Source organism: Notothenia coriiceps, unplaced genomic scaffold (genome assembly GCF_000735185.1).
Source record: "Notothenia coriiceps isolate Sejong01 unplaced genomic scaffold, NC01 NC01_scaffold00034548, whole genome shotgun sequence".
Taxonomy (NCBI): domain Eukaryota; kingdom Metazoa; phylum Chordata; class Actinopteri; order Perciformes; family Nototheniidae; genus Notothenia; species Notothenia coriiceps.
The window spans coordinates 526,805-550,230 of record NW_011367249.1 but is presented as its reverse complement, the minus strand read 5'-3'; the positions used below and the strand labels follow the sequence as shown (position 1 = coordinate 550,230).

At 39.7% G+C, this 23,426-nt stretch overlaps 1 protein-coding gene across 1 annotated transcript in view; it reads left to right on the top strand.

Annotated features, from left to right (window-relative positions):
• Positions 1 to 2,739: 2,739 nt before the first annotated feature.
• The window catches only part of LOC104962319 (receptor-type tyrosine-protein phosphatase S-like), a 66,701-nt gene continuing 46,014 nt past the window's right edge, over positions 2,740 to 23,426 (top strand). Inside the window, exons 1-4 of the mRNA XM_010790751.1 lie at positions 2,740 to 2,761; positions 5,305 to 5,493; positions 20,066 to 20,176; positions 22,521 to 22,532. Coding sequence (XP_010789053.1) covers positions 2,740 to 2,761; positions 5,305 to 5,493; positions 20,066 to 20,176; positions 22,521 to 22,532 — 334 coding nt within the window. The remainder of the gene's footprint in view (positions 2,762 to 5,304; positions 5,494 to 20,065; positions 20,177 to 22,520; positions 22,533 to 23,426) is intronic.

Sequence of the window (23,426 nt, the reverse complement as noted above, 5' to 3'; positions counted from 1 at the left end):
TTCCAAGTCAAGTGTATTTTCTTTTCTCTGTAGGATAACTACAACAAAGTGCATTCAGAACAAAGCCAAGGTGCTTTAAAACTGCATAAACATCTAGGCCAGTAGGCCTACAACAAAATAGTGTAAATAAAGACTGTAACAGCCAGGCCTTCAACAACAACAAATGCACCTATAAGTTTGGTAACCTAACGTGTTGTTGTGATGACGTAATCAAAACGCGGCGACAAGCACGGCGCGCGACCATGCTCGCGGCTGGCTCACAGCCAACATGTCTGCCGCTTGGAGATATTTCAAAATATCAGAGAAAGAGGCGCGGATTGCGATTTGTAAAACGTGTTCAGCTGACATTTCTCGAGGGGGTGTCACTGCAAAGACTTTCACCACTTCGGGATTACTCCACCACTTGAAATCAAAACACCCGGACAAATATGCGGAGTATGATCAACGTAACCCTGTTCTCTGACATTGGGTGATATTTTTTCGGTGCTAAAACCGAAAGGGCCTTTTTAACCATTTTCGGCCGATAATTTTCGGTGGCCGAATATTCGGTGCATCCCGAAAAAAAAGAAGATGTGGCATAGATCATTCATGCATACATTAATTCTAGAAAGTAGTCTCCCCAACATACAGCTGAAACTCAGGTGTAGCACAGAGCCTCCCTATTAAAAACAGACACTTCTCTTTTCCCTGGCCTGCCTGTTTGATGGGAACATTTCTGTCTGTGTTATAGGCGCAGAGCAAATGAAACTGTGTTGTCTAGTATTCCAGCAGCTGGGTCTGCCAATTAGTTAAACATCTACTTGTGTGTGAAAAAATAGCATGCCATTTGTAATCTTTAACCACCTTCACTATATTTATCATTCTTTCTTTCGGTGGACATCTGTTTCTTGTGTATCTCTCTCTCTTTCTCTCTTCCCTTGCCCTTACCCCGTCTCCCCCCTGCAGTCCCTCTGTGGTATTAACGCACAGGCCTGCTTAAAGCCTGTGTCTCTATGCTGTTGCGCTGGATAATCAGTTAACCTGATTACACTGCTGATGAAATTAAATCATTTCAGTAAGTGAAAATAATAATATGAGTAATGGGTGCAGGGGACGGTGGAGAACCCCACAGCATTTGCTTTAGTCTGGTTTTACCTCCCTCTCTCTCTCTCTCTCCCTCCCTCTCTCTTACTATAGCTCTCACCATGAGGTAATTGATGGCTCAGAACAATCACATTTGAAGCCAGTCCGTCAGAGATTTTGACATTTGATGAATGTGGATGACAAGTGCAGTATATAAAGATCCATTTACAGTATAATATATTGACCAGCACTCAGGACTACCAATTGATCAGGGGCTAGAGAAAGGCACTGGATGACACATTTCATCTCAACACCCTTATGTATAGTGATGTAACTCTGAACAGTTACGACTGTCCTGGACATAGATTTACTCAAAAGAGATTTTTTTGGTTTAGTAGCAGTGAATTGTCCGGGATTTGTCAGCAGAGTTAAATGGGTTTATAGGGCAGACCTTTTAAGAGGGCCACACTTTGCCTGATAAAAAGCAGAACCCAACAGCAGGCATGAGTGTGCAGATTAACAGCCGCGCAGTCGCTAATCTAACCACAGGCTGATTAAAGGCTTTGCACCTGTCACTTGTGTAATGGTATTAAATGGCGAAATTAAAGACAATTATGGATAATGATGGCACTCAAGCCAACCAAAAAAACAAACAAAGAGAATGACAAAAGTCAAAATCTAGATCAGATCAACTAGAGCCTGTATGAGCCTTGGACCAAGTCAGCTGTTGTGTGGAGTAGACTGTACTGTAACTTTTGATATGTTTCCCTCTTTAATGACTATAATTAATATTTGCATTCCGTTAGTTGTGATCTTTGAAACCTGTCCAAATCCTATTGAATAGTTATTGTAAGAGGATATGCATTCTTTATTGTTGAGATCATGTTTTGTGCAGATAAATAATCTTTCATCTGATTTACTACTCAATTGTCTTTTTGATGGCATTTGTCACTGCTGCGTACGTACGTGTTGTACATAGTAGTAGGGTAGAGTTCCAAACTGAGCTGTCAATCATCATGTGCTGACAAGTATGCAACTGACGGATTTCAAAATCAATAGGATGCATCAAAAAGGCTTTGTGGCAACAAAAAACGTATTTTGTAACCTAATTACTGACTCTTGTTATCAGATCCTTTCAATCAGGAAGGTGATCAAAATAATGGTGTTCTTTTATCTTTGTAAATATCTTTGCTTTTGCATTTATACTTTGATACAGACAATTAAATGTGATTTATAGTGTCTAAGATTAAACAAAGAAAATCAAAGTCGATGTGGTACTTAGGAGGATTATTGGCCTAAGTGACAAAGGCTGCTTCAGGCAAAATAAACAGCGACGTTGTCATTGACCAATAGTTTACACGTGTGAATTCTATTTGGCCTGTGAAGATTTGTCATCACAGAGAACCCCTATTACACATCATAGAAATGCAATTGCTGAGCCATTATGGCATATTGCTGGCCCTTTGGGGATTCTAGGATACTATCAGCCCATGTCATTGGTTCTCCCCTTCACATTCAGGCTGGCTAACCCTGAAGTAACACTCCTTCGATGAGTGATCTATTTATTTTTGCATGGCCGCCTTTATCGACATAGCCTGTAAGCTTCAGGGGGAAAGATGGTATCAGATTCTATTCCTGGGGAAGCAAGCAACCAGCATACATGCAATTTATTCAGGAATGGCTTTCGGTGCTGTATCAGGTAAGAGCAGCTGTAATGATAGCATCATCTCTCCATGAATCCACCATCCCTGCTTCTTGTTTACTGCTGATTTGGTTGGTTTGTTTGTTCGCCCACCTTTTCCTGTCCCCCCCGCCCCTAATTCCTTGTGGCAGATTCCCTCTGTCAATTGCCTTATTTCATTAGACTCAAATCCACTTACTCTGTTAATGTTTTCTAGCTTCATTAATGTAGTCTGTTCAGGCCTCTATCTACCTTATTCATACAATAAAGGCAGAGTTTATGACACGCAGAGTACAGATAGGCCTCTCTGACATAGAACACATCAGATTGAACGCCCCGAAGAGCAGCCCAGAATCCCTTTTAACAGACAGAAGTAGCTAAAGGGATACAGGAGTGCGGCACCTTTTATGGCATCTTGTACATCGATCATTGATGACATGAATAGGAATTTGTGAGTACATATTGCTCTTTCTTGTTCTGAAACTCCTAAAGTGAAGTGTTGGCTTGCTTCTTAGGCTTCAGGGTAACTTGGTATACAGAGATGATACAGGGATGACCATTAATAATCCATGAAGAGGATACAGCACAGAGCCTACAACAGTGTAAACGCCTGTTCCTCTGTGAACTTAGCATTGAAATATTCATTGTGCTCTGCTGTTGTCATCTTAAGTTAGAAACCTGTTTTTTTTTAGACCCTCTTGTTCCTTCCTCTGTTGTCCCATATGACATTTATTTAAAAGATTAACAATGTCAAAAACTAAACTTGCATGAACTCACCAGTCACAACCCAACTGCCTGTAATGTGCAAAGTTTATGCTTTAAAAAAAAAAGGTTTTTCTTTTGGTGACAGAAAAATAAAAGATAACAAAATACCTTATGGGCAATTCTTGAATTTGAACTATGTCAATATATATATGTTGTATCCATTGTTTCAATTTTGCCATTCTTTGAATATTAAAAACATTGCTGCCATCATTCAAAATGACTCATTGTTTAGCAAAACATGATGGATTAAATATATTTTAACCATCATGATGTCCTTCCTTAAATTCTTATTTGTATAAAGTGCTAACTGAAATATGGAATAGCTCTCTGTGTTCATGAAAGGCCGACAGACTAACCATGCGTCTAAGGTTATGCGACTCAACTTAGTGTGTACCAATGTCCCATAATGTGGCTTTCCCCAGCTCTGGATGACACCACCATGATGTCTTCTGTTCTGAGTGGACATGAGCTCAAAGGCTCTCAAAATGAACAGTGACCTCTGCCTTGCCATTGGCCAGCCTCTTAGTCACTCAATCTTCTCCAATTTGTGATGTGGCCCTGGGCCTCTGATGCATATTACAGCTCTGAGTGTCCCTCCTCCCGTCTCTCATCTTCTATAAGTATGAGTCACTGTTCTGGCTCGAGTCAGGGTATATGTCAAGCGATCTGACCCATGGGACTAATTGCCCCAGGAAAGTAAGAAGTCTACATTAGAAGAACAGTGACCACAGAGCAAACTACACTGTCGACTCTTAACAGTCAAATAATTGCTCAATCATGCATGAATATTAGCTGCAATGATATCTCTATCTTTGCCGGTGTGATGGTTCTGGAATGAGTGTAGCAATAAAGAAAGTCAAAGAGGCTTAAATCTTACCATTATTCCAAAGCCTTACGCATTTAATGCCGAGCGAAATTCACCCGATTGGTATTCAGTCCTAGGCTTTCGATGGTTATAGTGTGTCTTAACCAAGTGGTGGTTTTACAGAGCTCTGTGTAACCTCAAATTGAAATGATGGTCCTTTATTTTCCTGAACATGGGGAAACGTGATGAAGAAATTGCTGGGATTACCAAGCTTTGCTTCTGGTATTTCTATTCATTAATTTTCTCTTCCTCTGATCTGTGTTTCATTTTAAGACATGTATTTACTACTTGTTGTAATGGAAATATGTGCAGGGAGTCAGTGTCCTCTAGGACATTTGATTAAGACACATGATTATTAATGGACAAGATCGTTGGTATTAGAAATGCAGTGGTTAGTAGATAATGGCTACAGGATGATTTATCTAACCATTAGAAAGCTCATTAATTTTCTGAGAAAGAGGAATATAACAAAAACACAAACCTTATCCTGGCCTTTGTTCTTCGACCTCTCCGATGCCCCCAGTGCAGCCCTCTGGTACATTCAGACTCATAATGAAAAGAATGAAATAAAACATATTCATATAAGTCTTATCTCAATTGGTTTATTAATGTATCTGGCTACTGTACATGGCTGGCTATAATCTCTCATTTCTGAGGTGCATTTGTCTCATTAGTCAAAATATGCAATTCCAAATGTCTCCTTCTCCCAGGTAGAAGTAAAAAAAAAAATGCTCAGTATCATTTCAGTTTTATAATTGACTGGGTCTTATTTTAGTTCAATCGCTATTATGTGTTACAGCCCTCAGTTCTATCAAAAATGAAAATGTGTATACAATGATAACAAATACTTTGAATGACAACTGTGTTTTAATCAAAACACCTGGATTTGCAAGTCAGATGGCTTATCCCTCTTCTTTGCTTCTTTTTACAGAGGACCTACTCCCACCAGGCTTCCCTAACATTGACATGGGTCCTCAACTTAAAGTGGTGGAGCGCACTCGAACAGCCACCATGCTCTGTGCTGCCAGTGGCAACCCTGACCCTGAAATCACCTGGTACAAAGACTTCCTACCCATTGACCCAAGTGCGAGTAATGGGCGAATCAAACAGCTGAGATCAGGTAAGGAATCCCGAGCATTGTGTTGATGTCTTTTTCCCTTCTTACGAGCTTGAGCTCTTCTTTGATTACACAGGACATTTTAGTTGTTGTTTTGTGCTTGCAGCTAATGTGACTCCAGTGCCCAGTGTTTTTGAACAAACATTATTCGAAAAGTACAGAAGTGTCACTGAAAGTACTTTTACATTTTTAACAAATGTACTTATGTACTGCACAAAGTGAAACCATATCATTTTGAGGTGGACCTGACTTGAGCTCAAGAAAAACTATCCTTTGTTTTTTTTAGGTTGATTATCAAACAGATCTGAGTAAGGTTGCAGTACAAGAGATCTGAGAATCATCATATATATTAAAAAAATCATGTTGAAGAACTGAATTTACCAAAAGTGCAGATCAAACTCTGTCTGATGTTGAACAAAAAAAAAAAGCTGTTCAACTATATTTAAAGCATTTAAAAATCAGCTCATGGGGGCAAGCTCTATTTTGTAGATGACAACGTGAGAAGCATGATTGTGGCCATTATACTCTGACCATGAATCATATCAATACATCTGTTGTTGAAATTGAGGTTCAAAATGTCACCAAATATCACTGATTTAGGTAAAATACTTCACAACAAGACAGAAATGTGTCATAGTAGACAATGAGAGCAAAGCCAATATTCTACTGACACAACTCAGTGGTGTATATGTTGTCCTTTTCCCATTGATTTAACCCCAGTGAGAGGCCCAGTAAAGCAAGCCCTAATTATATTGCTAATTAAGTGCAAGCCCTGGAGTAGCCGTGGGCAATAAGGGGTAGATATTTTAGGTCGATGATTTGTTACCATTTGAAAAATCCAATGACTCCTATTTCATTTGTTGCTTGGAACGTAAATCAGTGTAGACAGCATTACATAAAGAGTCTATTGCCATTGAGTCCCTGCCCCAGTTGTGGACCCCATGAGCTGTACACTCAAAATAATCAATTTGTCATCTCATTATTTATGTCTTGCCTAGTCCATAGATGATTTTATTTTAGATACGTTTTATTTTTAGTGCACAGATTTAGGGTATTTGCTGTCTCTGAAAACATTGTTTCTCGGTTCATATTGGCCCGAGGAACTCCTCTGCGGATGTAAGCTCTTCACTAAGGTGCTTTGGAGAATGCTGTCAGCTAGTGCCGTAGACTTTAGTTTGAGGACAAAGAGCGTCCACAAGGGACTCTTGGGAAGAGAGTTCTAATGTAAATGTTGTCCCCTAATCTGTTCTTATTGCAGTGCCAGACTTCTTCTTAGAAATTGATGGTGCACAGGGGTCTTCTTGTAAACTAACCAAACGTTTTTAACACAGCTTCTTTTTAACAAACATATTAAGTGGATCCTTAAGGTCTAACTAACATGTTAGTGCCATTTTTTGCCATGTAAATCAAACAAGATTGTTTCTAATTTGAAATGTTTGCTCTGTAGCACAACTAGTGGTCAAAAACTCGACATGGTAGCTTTAACGTTTCAGATGCTCTGGCAGGTAATCGTAATTAGGTTGTAATAACAGCATTGAATATTTTACATTCAGGTTTTTTTTTTATTATTTCATTTTAGATAAATAGGTGGTAGGAATGTACCTCATGTTACTTTCTTTAGGTTTGAAATAGTCATATGTAAGGCCGGCTCTTTGGGTTACCTGTTAACATTTTAACAGGATGTTGTGCGTTTTAAGCCTCTGGGGATGATAACACGAATGATTGTATCTTCTTGTCTGTGTTCTAACCTCTCTATCATCTGTCTCTGTCATGATTTTGTCAATTGTCTTTGTATGTCCTGTCTAACCGAAACACACTGATGTTTGGTTGTCTCTATCTACATGTATGTTGTCTGTATTTGTGTATGAAACTCAGATGTGTTTCACATTGCAGAGTCTTCAACACGTTTCATGTGGCTGAGAGCCATAACCAGCCAATAAAATAAACTGAAACATAGGACTAAACTTTTTTAATTAAAATTGACACCAAAAATGTGTACAATAACTTCCTTTATAATCACTATAAATTGCAAATAGAATCCATGTTACATGACTTGAAAATGCAATGCTCCTCTCATGGTAACTCATGATAAAACTGCTAGCATTAGATGGGGAAAAAAGACCCAACTAAACTGTGGTCCCTTACATTCTTGCATGACAATCCCTTTTAACCTCAACCTAAAATGAACTATGTTGTTCTTCCCCTTCATTTTCAGAATCCTTTGGTAAGTGTCTTGCAAAGCAGAAAAAGCCCACCCACTCTCCTTGAAGCAGATGGCATACTACTTTCCAAAATGCATGCATCCTCTGCGCTCCCCTCACCCTTGTCCTCTTTTGCCACTTGTTCCCTATGTTCTGTTTCTATTTATGCTCAACTTCTACTTTTGTTTCGCCTACACTCCTTATGCCAACGTTATCGTCTTTCACCCCCCACACTGGAACTTAGAAAGGCAAATCAAGGACAAGCACCAGCACATATTTGGACGCTGGTTAGGTATTACAGCCCACCTTTAAGCAGCACAGTTTTGATTTAAATGGGGAAAAGCTGCTGAGCATGTCTTTTATGACAGCATCCTGCCTCAGATTAATGTTCATCTGCATTATAACTGTACTGCCTAGTTCAACCACCTTTTCTACAATGTCTTAGCAGCTTTACTGGACCACCTGTTGTCAAAAGTACCTTGTACAAGGTTACCTTGGAGTAGAAGATGCCTTATGCACTTTTCCCTAACAATTTTTCTCCAAATGTTACATTGCAAATGCTTTCTGTCACATCACGGGTTTTCTCTCTGCTGTGTTGCAAGACAGCAGGCTTTGGGGAAATAATTGAACTCTGCTTGAATTCAAGACAATTATTTATTTTCAGTCACAGTCTACAGTATTTCTTTTGTGTTCTTGCTGGGACATATAGCAAACACAATCCTCCGAAAATACACTCTTGTCAACGGTGAACAGTCAAACTTTAGAATACAATGGCAGCTTTGCTATCCAAGAATACCCTTGGAAAGTGAAGCGAAATCTGAGAGGGCCTGAAAGAATCTTGAGTTCTTTCCAGGTAAATGTCTCTGCAGGAACGCAGTATACGGCTGAACTCTCCAATCCCACACTTGGGCTGGGTCGACCCTCTGGTCTTGGCCAAATATTTTCTCAAGAGAGCATTCTCTTTTATTGCCAAATTGGCACACATCTGCACTGGCTTACAAATCCCAACCTAAGGCTCTGTTGCCCATGTTAGAGTACGAGGGCTCAAGTGATAGTTACATTTGGCCACATTTTGTACTCCTCCTGACTTCTTGAACTACTTGTAAAAATATACCCAGCCACTTTAAGCTGGGTTTGTTTTACTTACAGGTCAAACTATGTGTGTTTGTAGGAGGGCAGAAAAAAGGAAATTACTTTCCCTTGTTTCAATACCAAGACTCTCGTAAGCTATTGTTAGCGTTTTCTACAGCCCTTTTGGTTTTAAAGCTCATTCAGCAGCCATGCAGGACTTATGCTGATGAGAAAAAGGCCTGCGTGCTCAAGCCACATAGACTGCCATCTTTTCATGTCCTCAGCACTTTGAGTAGCCATTTTGGATTTCACTTATAGAAATCCAACCGCAGAATGAAAAGAAAAAGTTATTTTGGTAATCTTTGAATGGCTATTTTTTTATTATTCTGTTGATCAGAATGCTGTTAATGTTAATGCTTTTAAAATTGTTGGAGCTACCTGTCTGCTCGTTTGCTTCAGGCACACTCTCAAGTCCATATGGGTGACTCATAGATGCTCTCCCATAGATGGTATACTGTAGTAAAATTGAAGGGAACATGGGAAGTGTGTTGGACAACATGAGTTTGAAAACATACTCAGTCTCAAGCTACTGAAAATCAATCCCCCTCTCATGTGACTTTCGACTCCTCTTCTTTTGAAAACCAAATCAACAATACATAAGAGATTAGATTTTTGTCCAATGTAATCATTAAAACCAATGTTATTATAGTTTTGATTCCAGGAAAATAGAGCTATATTTGTTTATTAGATAGTTGGCTGACCCGTTCTTTATGAGTCAAACCATGCTGTGCTGGCGGGGCAGTGATATTTGCATCAGGGTCCCCTGAGGAGCTCCTCTAGAGATGTGGAGGGAGCTTGACATTTCTCCCCAAGTCCCTGTGGCTGCAGACCCCAGGCCGTCGCTGGCCTTGTCAGCCAGAGCAGATTAACCAGAGGCCAGAGAGACAGTGAGAGGATTGTGAAGAGTGCATATTCATAAAGATTAAGGTCCTCTTTTTTAAATATAAAGGTTTAAAATCATGACCCGACATTGGATGGCTCCCCTGGCACTCACACAGCTTCATGCACATCCCAATGTGACTCTTGCATAGTTCAATTGTCCTTAATCTAAAATTAGCAAGAGAATGATCATATTTGTTGACATCAAAGCTGCTCTGCAGGGAGAGGCTAGAAGCTCTCCAGATGTGGTAACAACAGCCAGGTTTTTGTTGAATCCTGCTGCGACTGCACTGAGATCGCAGAGGGTGTCTCTGCTGATGAGAAGGTCAGCCAGACGCCCTCTGGAGGGTGGTCAGACTTTGACACTTGGCCAATCACGCAAACCCTATCCGACTCAGATGGGCAACATCTCTGGCCAGATTGCCTCTGGCCAGACTACATGCCTCAATAATATTTTAATATATTCAGAGGGTGGTTTAACAAAACAGCTGGGGTGTTCCGTGGAGCAAATAATGCCCCGCGTTTGATAATGCGAGGAGGTCGACAGCCCATTGAGATATATTTAGGTCATTGTCACCCTAAGCAGATCAACCCCTGGTCGACCAAAGCTTAGAATGGGAGCTTATGGCCATTAGGTTATGCGCCTGTAGTACAGGTGGATTTGCCAATGTAATTGAATACCTGCTACTCTCTCACGACCCAGCCTGCCTGGTTAGATCCTCGGTTAACTTTCAATTATATCTTTTCATGCTGCTTTACTATACAATTAGCAGAAGTTCCAAGGACCTGTGTCTTTCATATCCTTTACATTTTTTTATATTTTTGGTTGGAACCAATTCCTTTGACATTAAAAACCTCCATCTTTTATCCCTCATTTTCCTAATTACTTTCCCCTCTTTGTTTCTGTCCCTCTTTTGTTGCGCAGTCCTTAAAAGGTCCAGATGTAATGGCCTTTTCCTTTACAAACCTGCTTATTAACATTAACCTTATCCTAACCTCAACCTAACTTTGACCTTAACCTCACCTAACCTTTAACTAGTAACCCCTTAACCCAAACTAAACATTCACCACAGCTAAAGCGAAATAATGCAGCCTTTAATCAAACTCTAACTCGATAACAATGTAACCTTCCCAGAGCCCTGTCCTTTGTCTTGTGATTATCTATGATTATGTGGTCTCTAAAATCATTGCAGAAATTATTCAAATGTCACTGATGTTTTGCCTGGTTTTTCAATGAAGCTAAACTATCTCTGTTGCAAATGTATGCATTTAATAACACTTTTTTTTGTATCGTTTATTTGAACCGGTACAGTGCACATTAATGAACATTTTAAACAAAATAATGCTTTCAAATGTAAATGAGCCGGATTTTAGCTTTGAGCTAATTTCCATCCGTAGTCCCGTCACATACAACATTTATGAACATAACATTTATATACATGGCAAACAGAAATACATGATATGCAGAAAGAGCATGAGCAGCATAGAAGCATTTACCACACTTAGTGCAGCTAAGCCGAGACGTTGTAAGTGATAAATATTCAAGAATACATAACGATCAATGCGAAACGCATTTGCCACTTATATCAGACAATGTGGGAATAATAATAAAATTATAAAATGGGATTATATTTTTTAATGAGAAGTCAGTATGGCTAATCCCAGTAAATGTTCACTTTATAAAGATACAGTTGAACTGATTTGTTTAATATGATAATGGTATACTATGATTGACATTTTTGATAAGTGCACATAAACACAGTGTAAAGCAACTTTAAATATATAAATAAAATCCACCTACTGAAGGTACATTGCAAGCCAGGCAGAACTTAAACTCAGTGATATCCTCCTACCTGCTGGTATCACAACAGGCACCTCTGTATGCAGAGCTGAAACAATAATCCGATCAGAAGATTTTGAAAGTTACATCCCACTACCCAGCCACCCACAGCCCTAAATGTACCGTATAGGACAATTGCTGGCGCCACTTTATACATTAAACCATTTGTTGGTCCAGCTAGTTGGTATGATGCCAGTTTGCTGTATTCAACTTGCATGAATGCCTGTCCACACAAGGGCCAAGCCTGAAATATCAGGTTCAACGGGCAGTGCGTACCCTTACCCTCAGCTCTCTGCCTGTAAGCAATCTATGCAAAGTAAGGCACCTCTCGGCCTTGGTGGTGCCCTGCTGGCACTCTCAAGGGATGGCCATGGGCACGTTGTAGCCATTGAGTCATCCTTAGACTTAGAAAGGGCGACTAAGAGAAAGGCAAAAGGGAGGAAACTGTGGGAAAGTCCGAGACATACAAAAACTCTGAAATGGGGATAAAGAGGGAGGAATGGAGGCAAAGATAAACTAAGAAAAGGAAGAAAGATTTAGGAAAGACACTAAGGAAACAATGAGCAAAGAAAAAAAGCCAAGAGAGGAAGGACAGTTTCATTCTTGGCAGAGAGGGGGTTGCAGTTAAGCTGGCTTCCCTACCTACACCCAAAGCACTGCCTATAAGGGATCCTTTTTAAATCACAGTAACAACTCAGGCTACTTTTAAAAGCCCACCAGCCACTGACTGGACAAGCTCAATATTTTATTGTTCTAATGGGACATTTGGCTTGTAGTCAGGCATGTAACACAACACGGACCATAAACAAAGAATAGGGAAACATACAACTCTCAGTGAAATGAACAAATTTAAAGGGCCAGGGAATTGAATGACTAGGGGAGGTAGGAAGCTTGGGTTGAACAGTTTATCCGTCACAGTTTAGCAGGTTTACGACCTGTAGGATAAATAAGAACTAAATGATGTTAGATTTTACTTGTGGTTGCCGGAAGGTAAAGCCTGAAATTCTAGTTCACCAAAGATTTCCTCCCTCAGCAAGTTTGATAGTAATGTAGACATCCGATAAAGAATATAAGCGCACGTAACTTGTTTTACTGATGCTCAGTTAGTTGGTAAAAGTCAATGGAGCTTAGGGTCAAACCTCTCTTGATTGTTTTACCCTGAGTTTAGCCATTATAAATTGCATGCCAAGACCTTGAGCTTCTTCAGCTCTGCCGATGACTTCATATGTCTAAGGCAAGGTGTAGAATAAAAAAAAAAACTCTATTTTGCACTGAAGTGGGCCAGCCATAGTCTAAAGCTTTTAATTCCTTTGTGATACCAGCAATACGAGGTGTCGGGTTATCGATACAAAAAGATCTCTCAAAACCCTGTAAGAGATTACCTAATGGTTTGATAATCTAATTCCAAAGATCCACCTTCCAACCCAAATAACTCCTAACTACTACTAACATTAACGTTGAACTAAACTGATGTTGTGTCTTCATTTTTGTGTCTCCTCCAGAGGGTACCCCGATTCGAGGTAAGCTGTTTAACACAATAAAAAGAAAGGAAAAAAAACTCCAAAGTGCATTAAACCAAACATAATCACTCCTAACTACACCTAACTAACTAAACAGTGGCGATGTCATATGGGCTTTTCCTCTTTAAAAAATGCATACTTGTCTATGTCCACTAACATTAATATGTCATCTGTGTTTGGGTTCTGTGTTCTCTGTACACTGTTTTGTGAGCGTGGTCTATGTGTTTAACTTTTCTCATGCCACATGTCATCATTGATGTGTAAATGTTCCACCCCTGTGGGCGCTCTGTGTCTGTGACCTCCTATCTCCTCCACATCGTCAGTGTCACAAAACTGACGTGCAATTTAAATTGTGTTGCCGGCTTGTTAGGATACAGGATTGAGAAAGTTGTAACAGGAGGGAAGGATGGTGAAGGGTATTAATAAACAGTCTGCTTTGCGCCTCAAACATTTAAATTGTTTGGTCATGGACATGGAGCTGATGGGTGGGGGAAAGGTAATAGGATGTTGTTGGGTGGGCAACGTTGGTCTTTTTTTTGATAGGGCCTGGCTATTGAATACTTACAACTAGCAACAATCTTTCTTCTTTTCTGCTTTGATATTCTCCTTATCCTTCCATTCAACACCATAGCGAAACCACATTGTGTATGTGAATGCTCTCCAATCACTTCCATGAGCCCTCATGGTGTGTCGGAGAAAAAGCTGCCTTTCATCTATTTCCTTTTTCGCCATTTTACTATGCGTAACAACAATTTATAAAGGCAAGACTAGTGAGGATGCTGGGAGCAATGGTTTCATTTTCAAAAGAGGAAACATCGTTTTACCATTCTTAAACAATGTCTTAAATTGATGAAGGATGAACAGGAGGATATCAAGATGAAAATGGAATAAAAGAGTGAAAGCGTGGCTCCAATGAATCATATGATAGCTTAGTCCAATACTTCTTCCTCTCCACCTTTATTTTTTTACATTTCCCCGGACGGTTTAACTTCACTTGTAATCATCCACAAGGCTTTGCTGCTGAAGCACTCTCTCCCACTTCAGTGTCATAGCGGATTTATGTGTTTGTTGTAAAATGCTTTTGTTCCACAGGTTGAGCAGGTAAGTGAATAACTCAGTTTGCCCTGTTTTCGTGGGGAAAAGAGGAATGCTCATAGTTTAATGTTTCAGTTTTGTGCAGCAAAGGAGGTGATTGATTTGAAGATAAAGCTCCTAGAGTACAGTTAAGGTTCTCCATCCTCAACCATCTCATACAAGCCACACGGGACACATCTCAAACAGAGTCATGTTTTCAAAAATATTCATACACATTTGAAATAGATACATGAAATACAAATAGGAGAAATGATGAGTAGAAGGCGCTTGTTTATCTCAGGGATTCATAAAGTTCTTCTCGCGAAATAACGTCATAGCTTATTCCCAAAATATATAATGTTTTTTAAACTTACAAAGCCACCCAGGTGCTGGCCTAGAGGTAAGCGATAGGTAGAAAGGTTGCTGGACTCCCTACCTGCTTCATTACTGATTTCATGGGAGCGTTACAAGCCACCAGATGGGCACTGCCAACAATGGCGTCACACGTGGGGCCCCATGCTGCTGCGACCACAGTATAATGACCTTGGGTTGGTTGCAGAGCATGCCCGAGTGACAGGATACAGACAGAAGGAAAGGGAGAAAGAGAGATAAGGGCATTTACATACTTTGCTGCCGTGTATCCAAACTGGATGTTATCTCTTATTGTTATTCTTTAAACTGTAGATTCTCAACAGAAATCCTAAATGTCCACACGTTTATACATGATGCGATAATGGTGATGTGAAAATACAGTGTTAAACTTGCTATTTATAGTTTGCTTGTTGTGTTCAACTCCAGCTGAGGTGTCATCAAGACAGATTTTGCCTGGAAAATGTTTCAATTGCCTAAAAGATATATTATTGTTTAATGAAAGTGATTTACTTTTGTTATGTTTTAGTATAAAAAGTTCCTTAATCATTGAGTGAGTTTAAGGTATTGTATCCTGCACACTTTCTGTGCACGGCTGTGAGTTTAATTTATGTTCTGGAATGATTATCATTTTGACTGTGTAGCCACTTATACAGTAAGTTGCTAATTTGGGGTTTTAATTGCACTGTTGAGCAGTGTAGGGATGTGAGGATGGTGAGAAGATAGGGGAGGTGATAAGAAATAAGATACTTATGAGAAAGATGAATTCAAAATGAGAGTTAAAATTATGAAAAGAACAGTGTGCCACCGGCAAGCCTTAGTGGGCTGCAAAACTGAGGGAAATAAAGGGTGAGACTTGGCCAGCCATTTTGTTGATCGCCTAAACAAATCAATCAAGACCCGCTGGAGCACACTAATTGAATTACACAAATGGGACCGGAGGGGGGTACACAAAGTGAAGCTGCTACAAAGCAACGACGGGGGTGGGTAGACCACTGCTTCAGGCACTTTCTGAAATTAATCATCCATCATTGCCCCTCCTTGCCTTTCTTTTGAATCCTCATCTGTACTTCTCCTACTCTTATCAGATTGTTATGTTCTTTCTCTCTTCCACTTATAAACAAGACCCTCTTTCCACCCCTTGTGTTCCCCTCAAAAACAAGATCGACATGGAGATTTTAATATGAATATTTAGTTAAAGAATTATGCGTTTTCTTAAATATGTCCTGTTATGGATTGAATGTAGTGAAGTATACTGAACTCTACTTCCCTGTTAACTGAGGATCTGCTAAATACTTCAATACAAGAATACCTTGATTTTTAGAATCTGAGTTGGCCTTCAGAAACATGTATTTGATGAACTCTGCCAAGGTAGTCTTCTTTGTTATCACACCTTGGCACCTCAGCGCTCCCCATCAGATCAGCCGGAGGCCTGCAGCGCTGTTAACCAGGGCAGCTGCCACGGCTGGGACAAATGTTCCAGACCCCAATGCCCATTACAGCCTTCTTTATGGAATGGATGAAGGCAGCGAACATACTGCAAGACAGTCAGGGTAGCAGTGGAGACTGGAAGGTTGTGTGTGTTGGTGAGCCGGGAGGGTCACTTTGACTGAGATGGAGACTAATTGGTCCACATAGAAGTGTGGTCATTATTATCAGGGACTTTATTTTCCCCAGCTGTACCCACTCTGTTTTCTTCTCTTAAATCTTAATGATACAGCATACATCATGGAATAACCCAGTGAGAAAAAAATGGCCCTTCTTTTCTCCTCTGACCCAGAAACCATGAATTATTACTCAGTAGGGGCAGTACTTGTTGGCGTTTATGGATGGTTGGTGTGGCCTGGAAGTGGTGGTCTCCTCCTGTGTCCTTTTAAGTGTCCAGTGCAAAATGTTGTGTAAATCAGTGGTCAATCTCACAATTAAAGCTTAATCCTTACAATGTAAAGTAATACATACTCAAGTACTGCTGCACGTGTCATATTTGTACCCGCAATTAGGTGTTTTCTAACTGTATCTTTTAAACAGTAAGTCACAATATTTAAATGTGCAGTTATTATATTAAAGTTAAATGAGCCATGCTTTTTGTCGACCATGCCATCTCTCTCTGAAGGCAGTATCTGTGGTATAAACAGTTTTTATGATTATATGAAATCGGGCAAAGAACTCATTTGGTGGTTGTGATTGTGAAAAGACGTCATAGCTGAAGACAGGGAAGACTTGCTATTAGGCCTCATACAGGAATAACAAAGCAAGTCTTAATCAGTAAACACCTATTGAGTAAACAGACTTGGCAGATATCTTTTATTGTGAAAGATAACTTTTATTTAATTTGTTGTGTTTTCTCCTTTCCTGATATGAGAAAATAAATGGCAATGGCCACTCAGAGCCTGGCTGGCAGCGTAAACTAAGTGTAATTATGCAAAACAGAGAGTGCAGTCATATTAAGAAAAGAAACAAGAAATTGGTAGAAATATATATATGCCTGTGAGAAGGGGGTATTTTGTGTTGCTTGCTGCTGCTTGAGATAGGAGATCAAAGAGGGGCTTTTCGAGCTCTTAGAGGTCTGTTGTCTTTAAATACTAATATTATCAGGCTTTACAACTGACCTGTAATGGTCACAAAATAGAAAGAAATGTTGTTCCCTTATATATGTGAGGAGATCATAAATGACATCAATGGAAATACATTAAATTAACCTCTTTAAGGTTTTAAAAAGACAAAGCTTGGATTGGAGGAAAACATATGAGAAGAGTGGAAATGATAAAGTGGACAGAAGAGATATACTCCCACAGTGTGACACAACACATGTAATAACAGCGGGATATTGCATCTCTGCTATGTGTGAATCTGACGGAGAGAGGAGCATAAAGCATCTTAAAATAGAACAAAGTTGTGATTTCTCTGTTGCGTTCCCTCTTTCTCAATCTCCTACATTTTTTATCCCTCTCCTTCTGGACTTTGGTTCGTCAAACATTTGTTCACGCAAATCTAATGAATTCAGTGTTAGCTGTTAAATTCTTCAATATTGCTGTTGTCAGTGTTAATTCAGTAAGATAAATTGTTACTCACCTTGATTTACAAGAGGGATAGAAAAATGTCTTATCCTTCTTTTCTATTTTACATTTTTGAGACAAAAAAAGACAAGTTAAATTCAGAAAATAAGAAATATAAATTAATAAGAACACATCTCTATTACTCATTTTCTCTCTCCTTTCTCTCCTTCTTGATTCTCCTGTGTTCAGCCTGTGGATAGAGTCTTATGTGTTCCTCACAATCCACTAAATAATAGCTAGAATATGTAATGAAGCCAGTAGGGGCTTGGAGACTATAGATAATACCCCCTAATGAGGAAACTCCACCAAAGAATAAGAAGAATAGATGAAACTCCCTCAATTCCCCTAAAACACTGTCTTATTTCTCTCCATGCTCTGTCTTTAACCAGGAGGTACACTTCACAGCAGCCGCTGTTGCTCTTAATTGGCTCTCAATTAATTTTGCTTGGCTCATTATCTGTCACCCTCTGCATGTCTGTGGTTTAGTAATGATGACCTTCAGTTGACATATGTTAAATATTCATTTAAGTAAAATACACATGTAATTGTTGGAAGCATTTAGACCTGCAGACCTTGAACAGTTGATATTCAGAGTGATGAGATATGAACTATGATAACAGAAAATGTCCTCTGACTTAGCTGTTTGGGATTGGTACAAAAAACAAGCTGTGGTCCACAACAAACCCTTCAACATTACTATTCATGAAGCTATGACAAAATTGCAACCTCAACTTTCGCCTACCAAAGATGTTATAATTTAGCACAGGGACTGAGGCTTACGAGCCTCTGGCAGAGCTTTCTGGAAGCGTCCACCCGGAGTTGAACTTCACACAGTCCTTACTTTGTGGTCTCTGCGGTGATGAGCAGTAGGTTTCTGAGCACATTCCAAGCCACCTGCCACCAGGCTGGCATTTGCTGTTCCAAGCACACATCAAACATCCAAATCAGATTCCTGCCTAAACGCAGAGCAAGGACTCCACCACCTGCACTCTGCAGGTAGACATTATTATTTTGTTCATGAGCTATGTGCCAGGAACAGCTCCCTCTGGGGGTTGAGGATGATCTGAGCTGTAGAGGGAAATGAAGAGAAGGGCAAAACATGGACGAGCTTAGATAGCTTCAGGTTGGTTTTCTTTTTCTAAGAGTAGATATCTTTGTTTTGACTCCAAGGTGTAAAATACTCCTAGAGTATTAGGCTGTGGCAAAGGAGGAAGCGTGACTAATCTTTATAATTAAACACGATCGATGATCTAATTTGGGGCACAGCTGAAAAACGTTATTAGACCAATGTTCCAGAATAGTTGCTTTGTACAACATTGTGTTCACTTTGATTGCTGATGTGATGGAGTAGGTTATGGTATATTACAAAGCATCCTGGGTAGCGGCTGGCGTATTGATGCTTCCTGGCTAAACGCTAACGAGCGATGGTGCTGTGTTTGTCAGGGAGGCCTGGGCTGCAATCTGTCTGCTGAGCCAGCCAGAAGCCCTAATGATATCATCAGGAAGTGCCGTCAACAGCGCTCTAACGAGGAATTATCTGACGCCCATTGTTTCACCTCCCTCTTCTGTCCTCCACGCCCCTCTCCACTGTTGTTGCTAAGCATTTATGTTGAGTTTATTTCACATACTATAGATACAATCCAAAATGTGATAATGTATACAGTACGTTTTAAACACTGAAGACCGAAGGGGTTCTTATAAAGCTGTATACCCTTAAAGACTATTATGCGGCAGTGAATTGAAATAGTGAAGGAAATAAACAAATATGACAAATTTATAAATAAATAAAAACATGAATAACAACTTAAAAAAGACTTTCAATTGCTAGTTTATCAGTTCATGCGGGTACAAATATATTTTCTATCCCTATATGTTTACAATATATAATTTAAGATTAGAATTTCTCTTAGCATTTGCACCAATGGAATGAGCTGTTGCATTATGCACCATGCCAGTGTTGATTGAAACATGAATATATGTCTGGATATTTTCCCATGACCCCTCTTTCTCCAACACACACAGACTCTCTTGGTGAGTACTATGCAAAGGGCAATTTGTTAGTCTTGCTCAGTTTACAGAACCATCTCAGCACCCTTTCCTATTACCTTTCATCACACTTACATCATTACTAAGTCTTTACAGCATTTCTTTTTTGAATAGATCCCATGTCTCATATGAGTTGCATACACCAACAGGGCTACCAATTTAGTGTGACTGATTCAGTCCACATTGTTATTTATTTAATTCCCCTTCTTTTTTTCTATGGATGGCTGAGGCTGGAGAGGAACACAGTTTGTCATGGCAGTCCGCATTAGCATTGCAGAGAGCAAGAGTTGTTGACAAAACGGTCCTGAGAAATTGAGAATACCTTGTATTAAGAAGATTGTCTGCAACTTCATGCCCTGTCACTGACAAATTGACTAATCTCCTTTTTCTGCTTTCTTTCTTTCTCTCTTGTTCTATCTTTCTCCCCTCCCCTCTTGTTTTTCTTGTTGTTTTTCCCAGGTGCCTTGCAGATCGAGAACAGCGAGGAGACCGACCAGGGGAAGTACGAGTGCGTGGCGTCTAATATGGAAGGCGTGCGCTACTCGGCCCCTGCCAACCTTTATGTGCGAGGTAGGGAGCAACCCGGCCCCGAATACAGGCCAACAAATACAAAGATCCACCCATTCGTACTAACAGTGCAGCTCAGCTTTAAGGGGCATTACTGTTGAGCTTAACAAATGATAATTGCTTCCATTCTAGCCCAGCTGTATTTGCACAAAATGTATTTTGCAAAATAGCATTACCCGAGTAATATCAATATTTTAATATTGCTACTATTGCCTGCCCACAAATGTAATTTTCATATGCACTGAAACTTCCAAATGTAAAACTATAATTGACCAACTAATGTTCTTCTCTGTGATGATGTTATGCTCCATTTTGTCTTTGAATGCCCTCCCCTACTCGCTTGGAAGGAAATGTGTAGCACAACAAGCCGTATGTCTTTACCCTATCCGTTGTAACGACGCCTGTTACCTCTTAATGTGTGCTCGACCAAATGTCTCCCCCTCCGTCCAAGTTACGGTATCCAAAAAGAGTCGGAAAAGTCTTCTTTTTGATTAGCTTCTTTCAGGTACAGGAGCGTAACGGTAAGTCTGGATTTTGATTGTGGGGCAAGGTATTAATGGCCACCAATCAAAATCTCAACCCCCTTCTCCTCCAGATTTAGAGGAAAAAAGGATTCCCTTGTGGTGAATTAATGGAAAGGGACTCTGAAAACAGTCAGCTGCTCTGTATTACAACACAATGCTCAATTGCATAGATTATAAATAGTGCTCTTCCTTTTTTTTTATTCATGGTGTTCTGGAGCACAAATCCATAGTATTCCCCTGTTTCTGCTTTGGGGTATTATCTTTAAATCATTATACAGTCAGAAGTCTTTTTGGCTGGCATGTTCCAGCAAAGTGAAGATATGAACAACAATCAGTCACAGGGAACGTTGAGTTTCACTGGAAACATGCAATGAAGACAAAAGCCTATCCCCTACCTCTAATGCTAAATGACAATGAATCCCTGTTGAGGGAGTTCTGATAAATTGAAGCAGATGCATTTTCAACATGTTTTATTTATATCGTGCATATTAAATAAAGATGCCTCGGTATCTACTCAGTTTGTTCCCTCTGCTGTGTACTAAATAACTTTGTTCCCGATAAATAATTCACTAGCCTGACATTATAAAATGGGTCAGGGAGCTGCTTTTTCATTATTATTGCTATTATCATACCCTGTGAAGTAGCAGAATAGGGAAGACAAATTATTTGAGCTGAGGAAGGTAAAAAATGGTTCATCAAGATTTGTGTCTCTCCTTGCCAGCATTCTTCCTTGAGGCTCATGCTGTCACCACTGTGAGGCATTGACACTTAACTTGAAGTAGCTATCCACTTTTTCAAGTACAGCATAGCAGAAGTTAGGAGGTTCACGGCAAATTACAGTCAAGAGCACTACAGGAATCATTACAAAACTATAATGGGAACTTTGTTGACACAGCAGTGGGTTATTTAGTAGGTCTTTTGGTCAAAAACACACAGCTATTCCCTGATATCATATCCAACAATTCATGCAAACTCCATGAACACTGGCTCCATCAGCATGCTTAATATAAACTACACAACGGTCATAATTAGTCAGGTACTTCCACAGTATGTAACACACTTGTTATGCCTTGATGGTGTCAACCTTTGTCTGTTTTCAGTTAACTTTTGTCAATCAATTCTGATACTTGATGTTGACTATGTTTTGTTCACAAAGCGAAATGCACTTGAGATTAGCAGCTGTGGTAGGGATCAATTTCCAGAAACAAAATAACAATCCTAAATTGTATCTGGGGCATACTTCATCAGGGAACAATTTAGTCTTCTTCCCAAACAGAAACTATAATGCCATTTGTACTGATTGGCTCCCAACAAAATTCACTGTTACTTTCTTAAACTGCAGCTGCTAATTTCAGCCCAAACTGTGTCTTTTTTCTTTTCTATCTCTCATTAGTTTTTCTTTATTTCTTTCTTTATTTTGTTTCCTTCTCTAACAAAGCAAATACAGCCACCACAGGAGCCTCTCCTTGTGGCTATAAGGAGCTTGTGAATTTTGAATTATGAGTATGGTACGCTTGATTTGACTCCAGTGGCGCCTCACTATTTTTTTCTTACCAGGCGACAGTGCAGCCACTGGAGTGTATCTGATTGTTTTGGTTCAAAGTTGATTTAAGGGGGAGGGGGGCCAGGCAAGTGTACTCTCTAGATGGGTGTCACTGATAGCAGGGTCAAGGGAAAGGGAGGAAAAAACGAGTTAAAGAAAAGGGAAATGTAGCTGCAGCTAAACACCTTGAGGTGGCTTTTTTTACTCTCTCTGTGTTTCCCCTATTTTTCTCTTCTCCTCATGTCATTGTGTTCTGCATCAACCCCTTTACATCCCTCAGAGCTTCGAGAAGGTTGGTGTGTTTTTTCTTTTTTACTTTTTTTAACCCACATTTGAAAAAAAAAAAATTCAACATGTTGAACATTTTTAGCTGTATTTGCCTATTGCAGAGCTCGATTCATTACTAATTTGAAGAAATACTAATCAGTTTATCCAAACTGCTAAATGATTATGAAAGAAATGTATCTTAATTTCGAGGAAGAAATGATGAAAGCAAACCTGATTAGCTCGGGTCTTGTTAAATTACCTTTATGTTTGCATTGTGGGGCCTTTTCTCGTTTTGCATCCTTTGGTATTGCTTCTGCACCTAAAGGCTTTCTTGCACGTGTTGTCATGGACACCCAGCACGTGGAAATAACAGAACTTGTTGCATGATGGGAGAATGTAACTGCGCTCGCATGCCTGTACAAAAATCCCTTTGGCCGTGTTGGTCTTTTTCTTTCTGCATTCCTTGTGTGGTTTGTTCAATTGATTTCTTCTCTTCCCTTGGTTTCTCAACAAGTGTTTTCCCTGATACAACCTGATATTTTGGCTTTCCTTTATTTAGTATTTTTTTGTGTTGTGATTACCGTGTTGTGTTTGTGAGTTTTCCTTTGTTTCAGTTATTTTCCTGATCTTACTTTTCTGTTACAAAGTGTTTGTCTTTTTGTAGTTAATTTGTATGTGAGAGTTGTGTTTCTTTTTCACAATGATGCTGCTCTGCTTCTTGATTCTCGGAGTGCAAATGCAAATGCCGAATGAAATAATAAGTGTGTATACAGCCAGTCTTCCTGTCATCTTGTTTATAGCAATCATTGCTGAAAAAATTAGACCTGATTGGGCCTGATTGGGTTCCATGGTGATTTCAGGCAGCCATTAAGGGATGCCATTTACAGTGCCGCGTGGATCAATAACAATATAATGACTT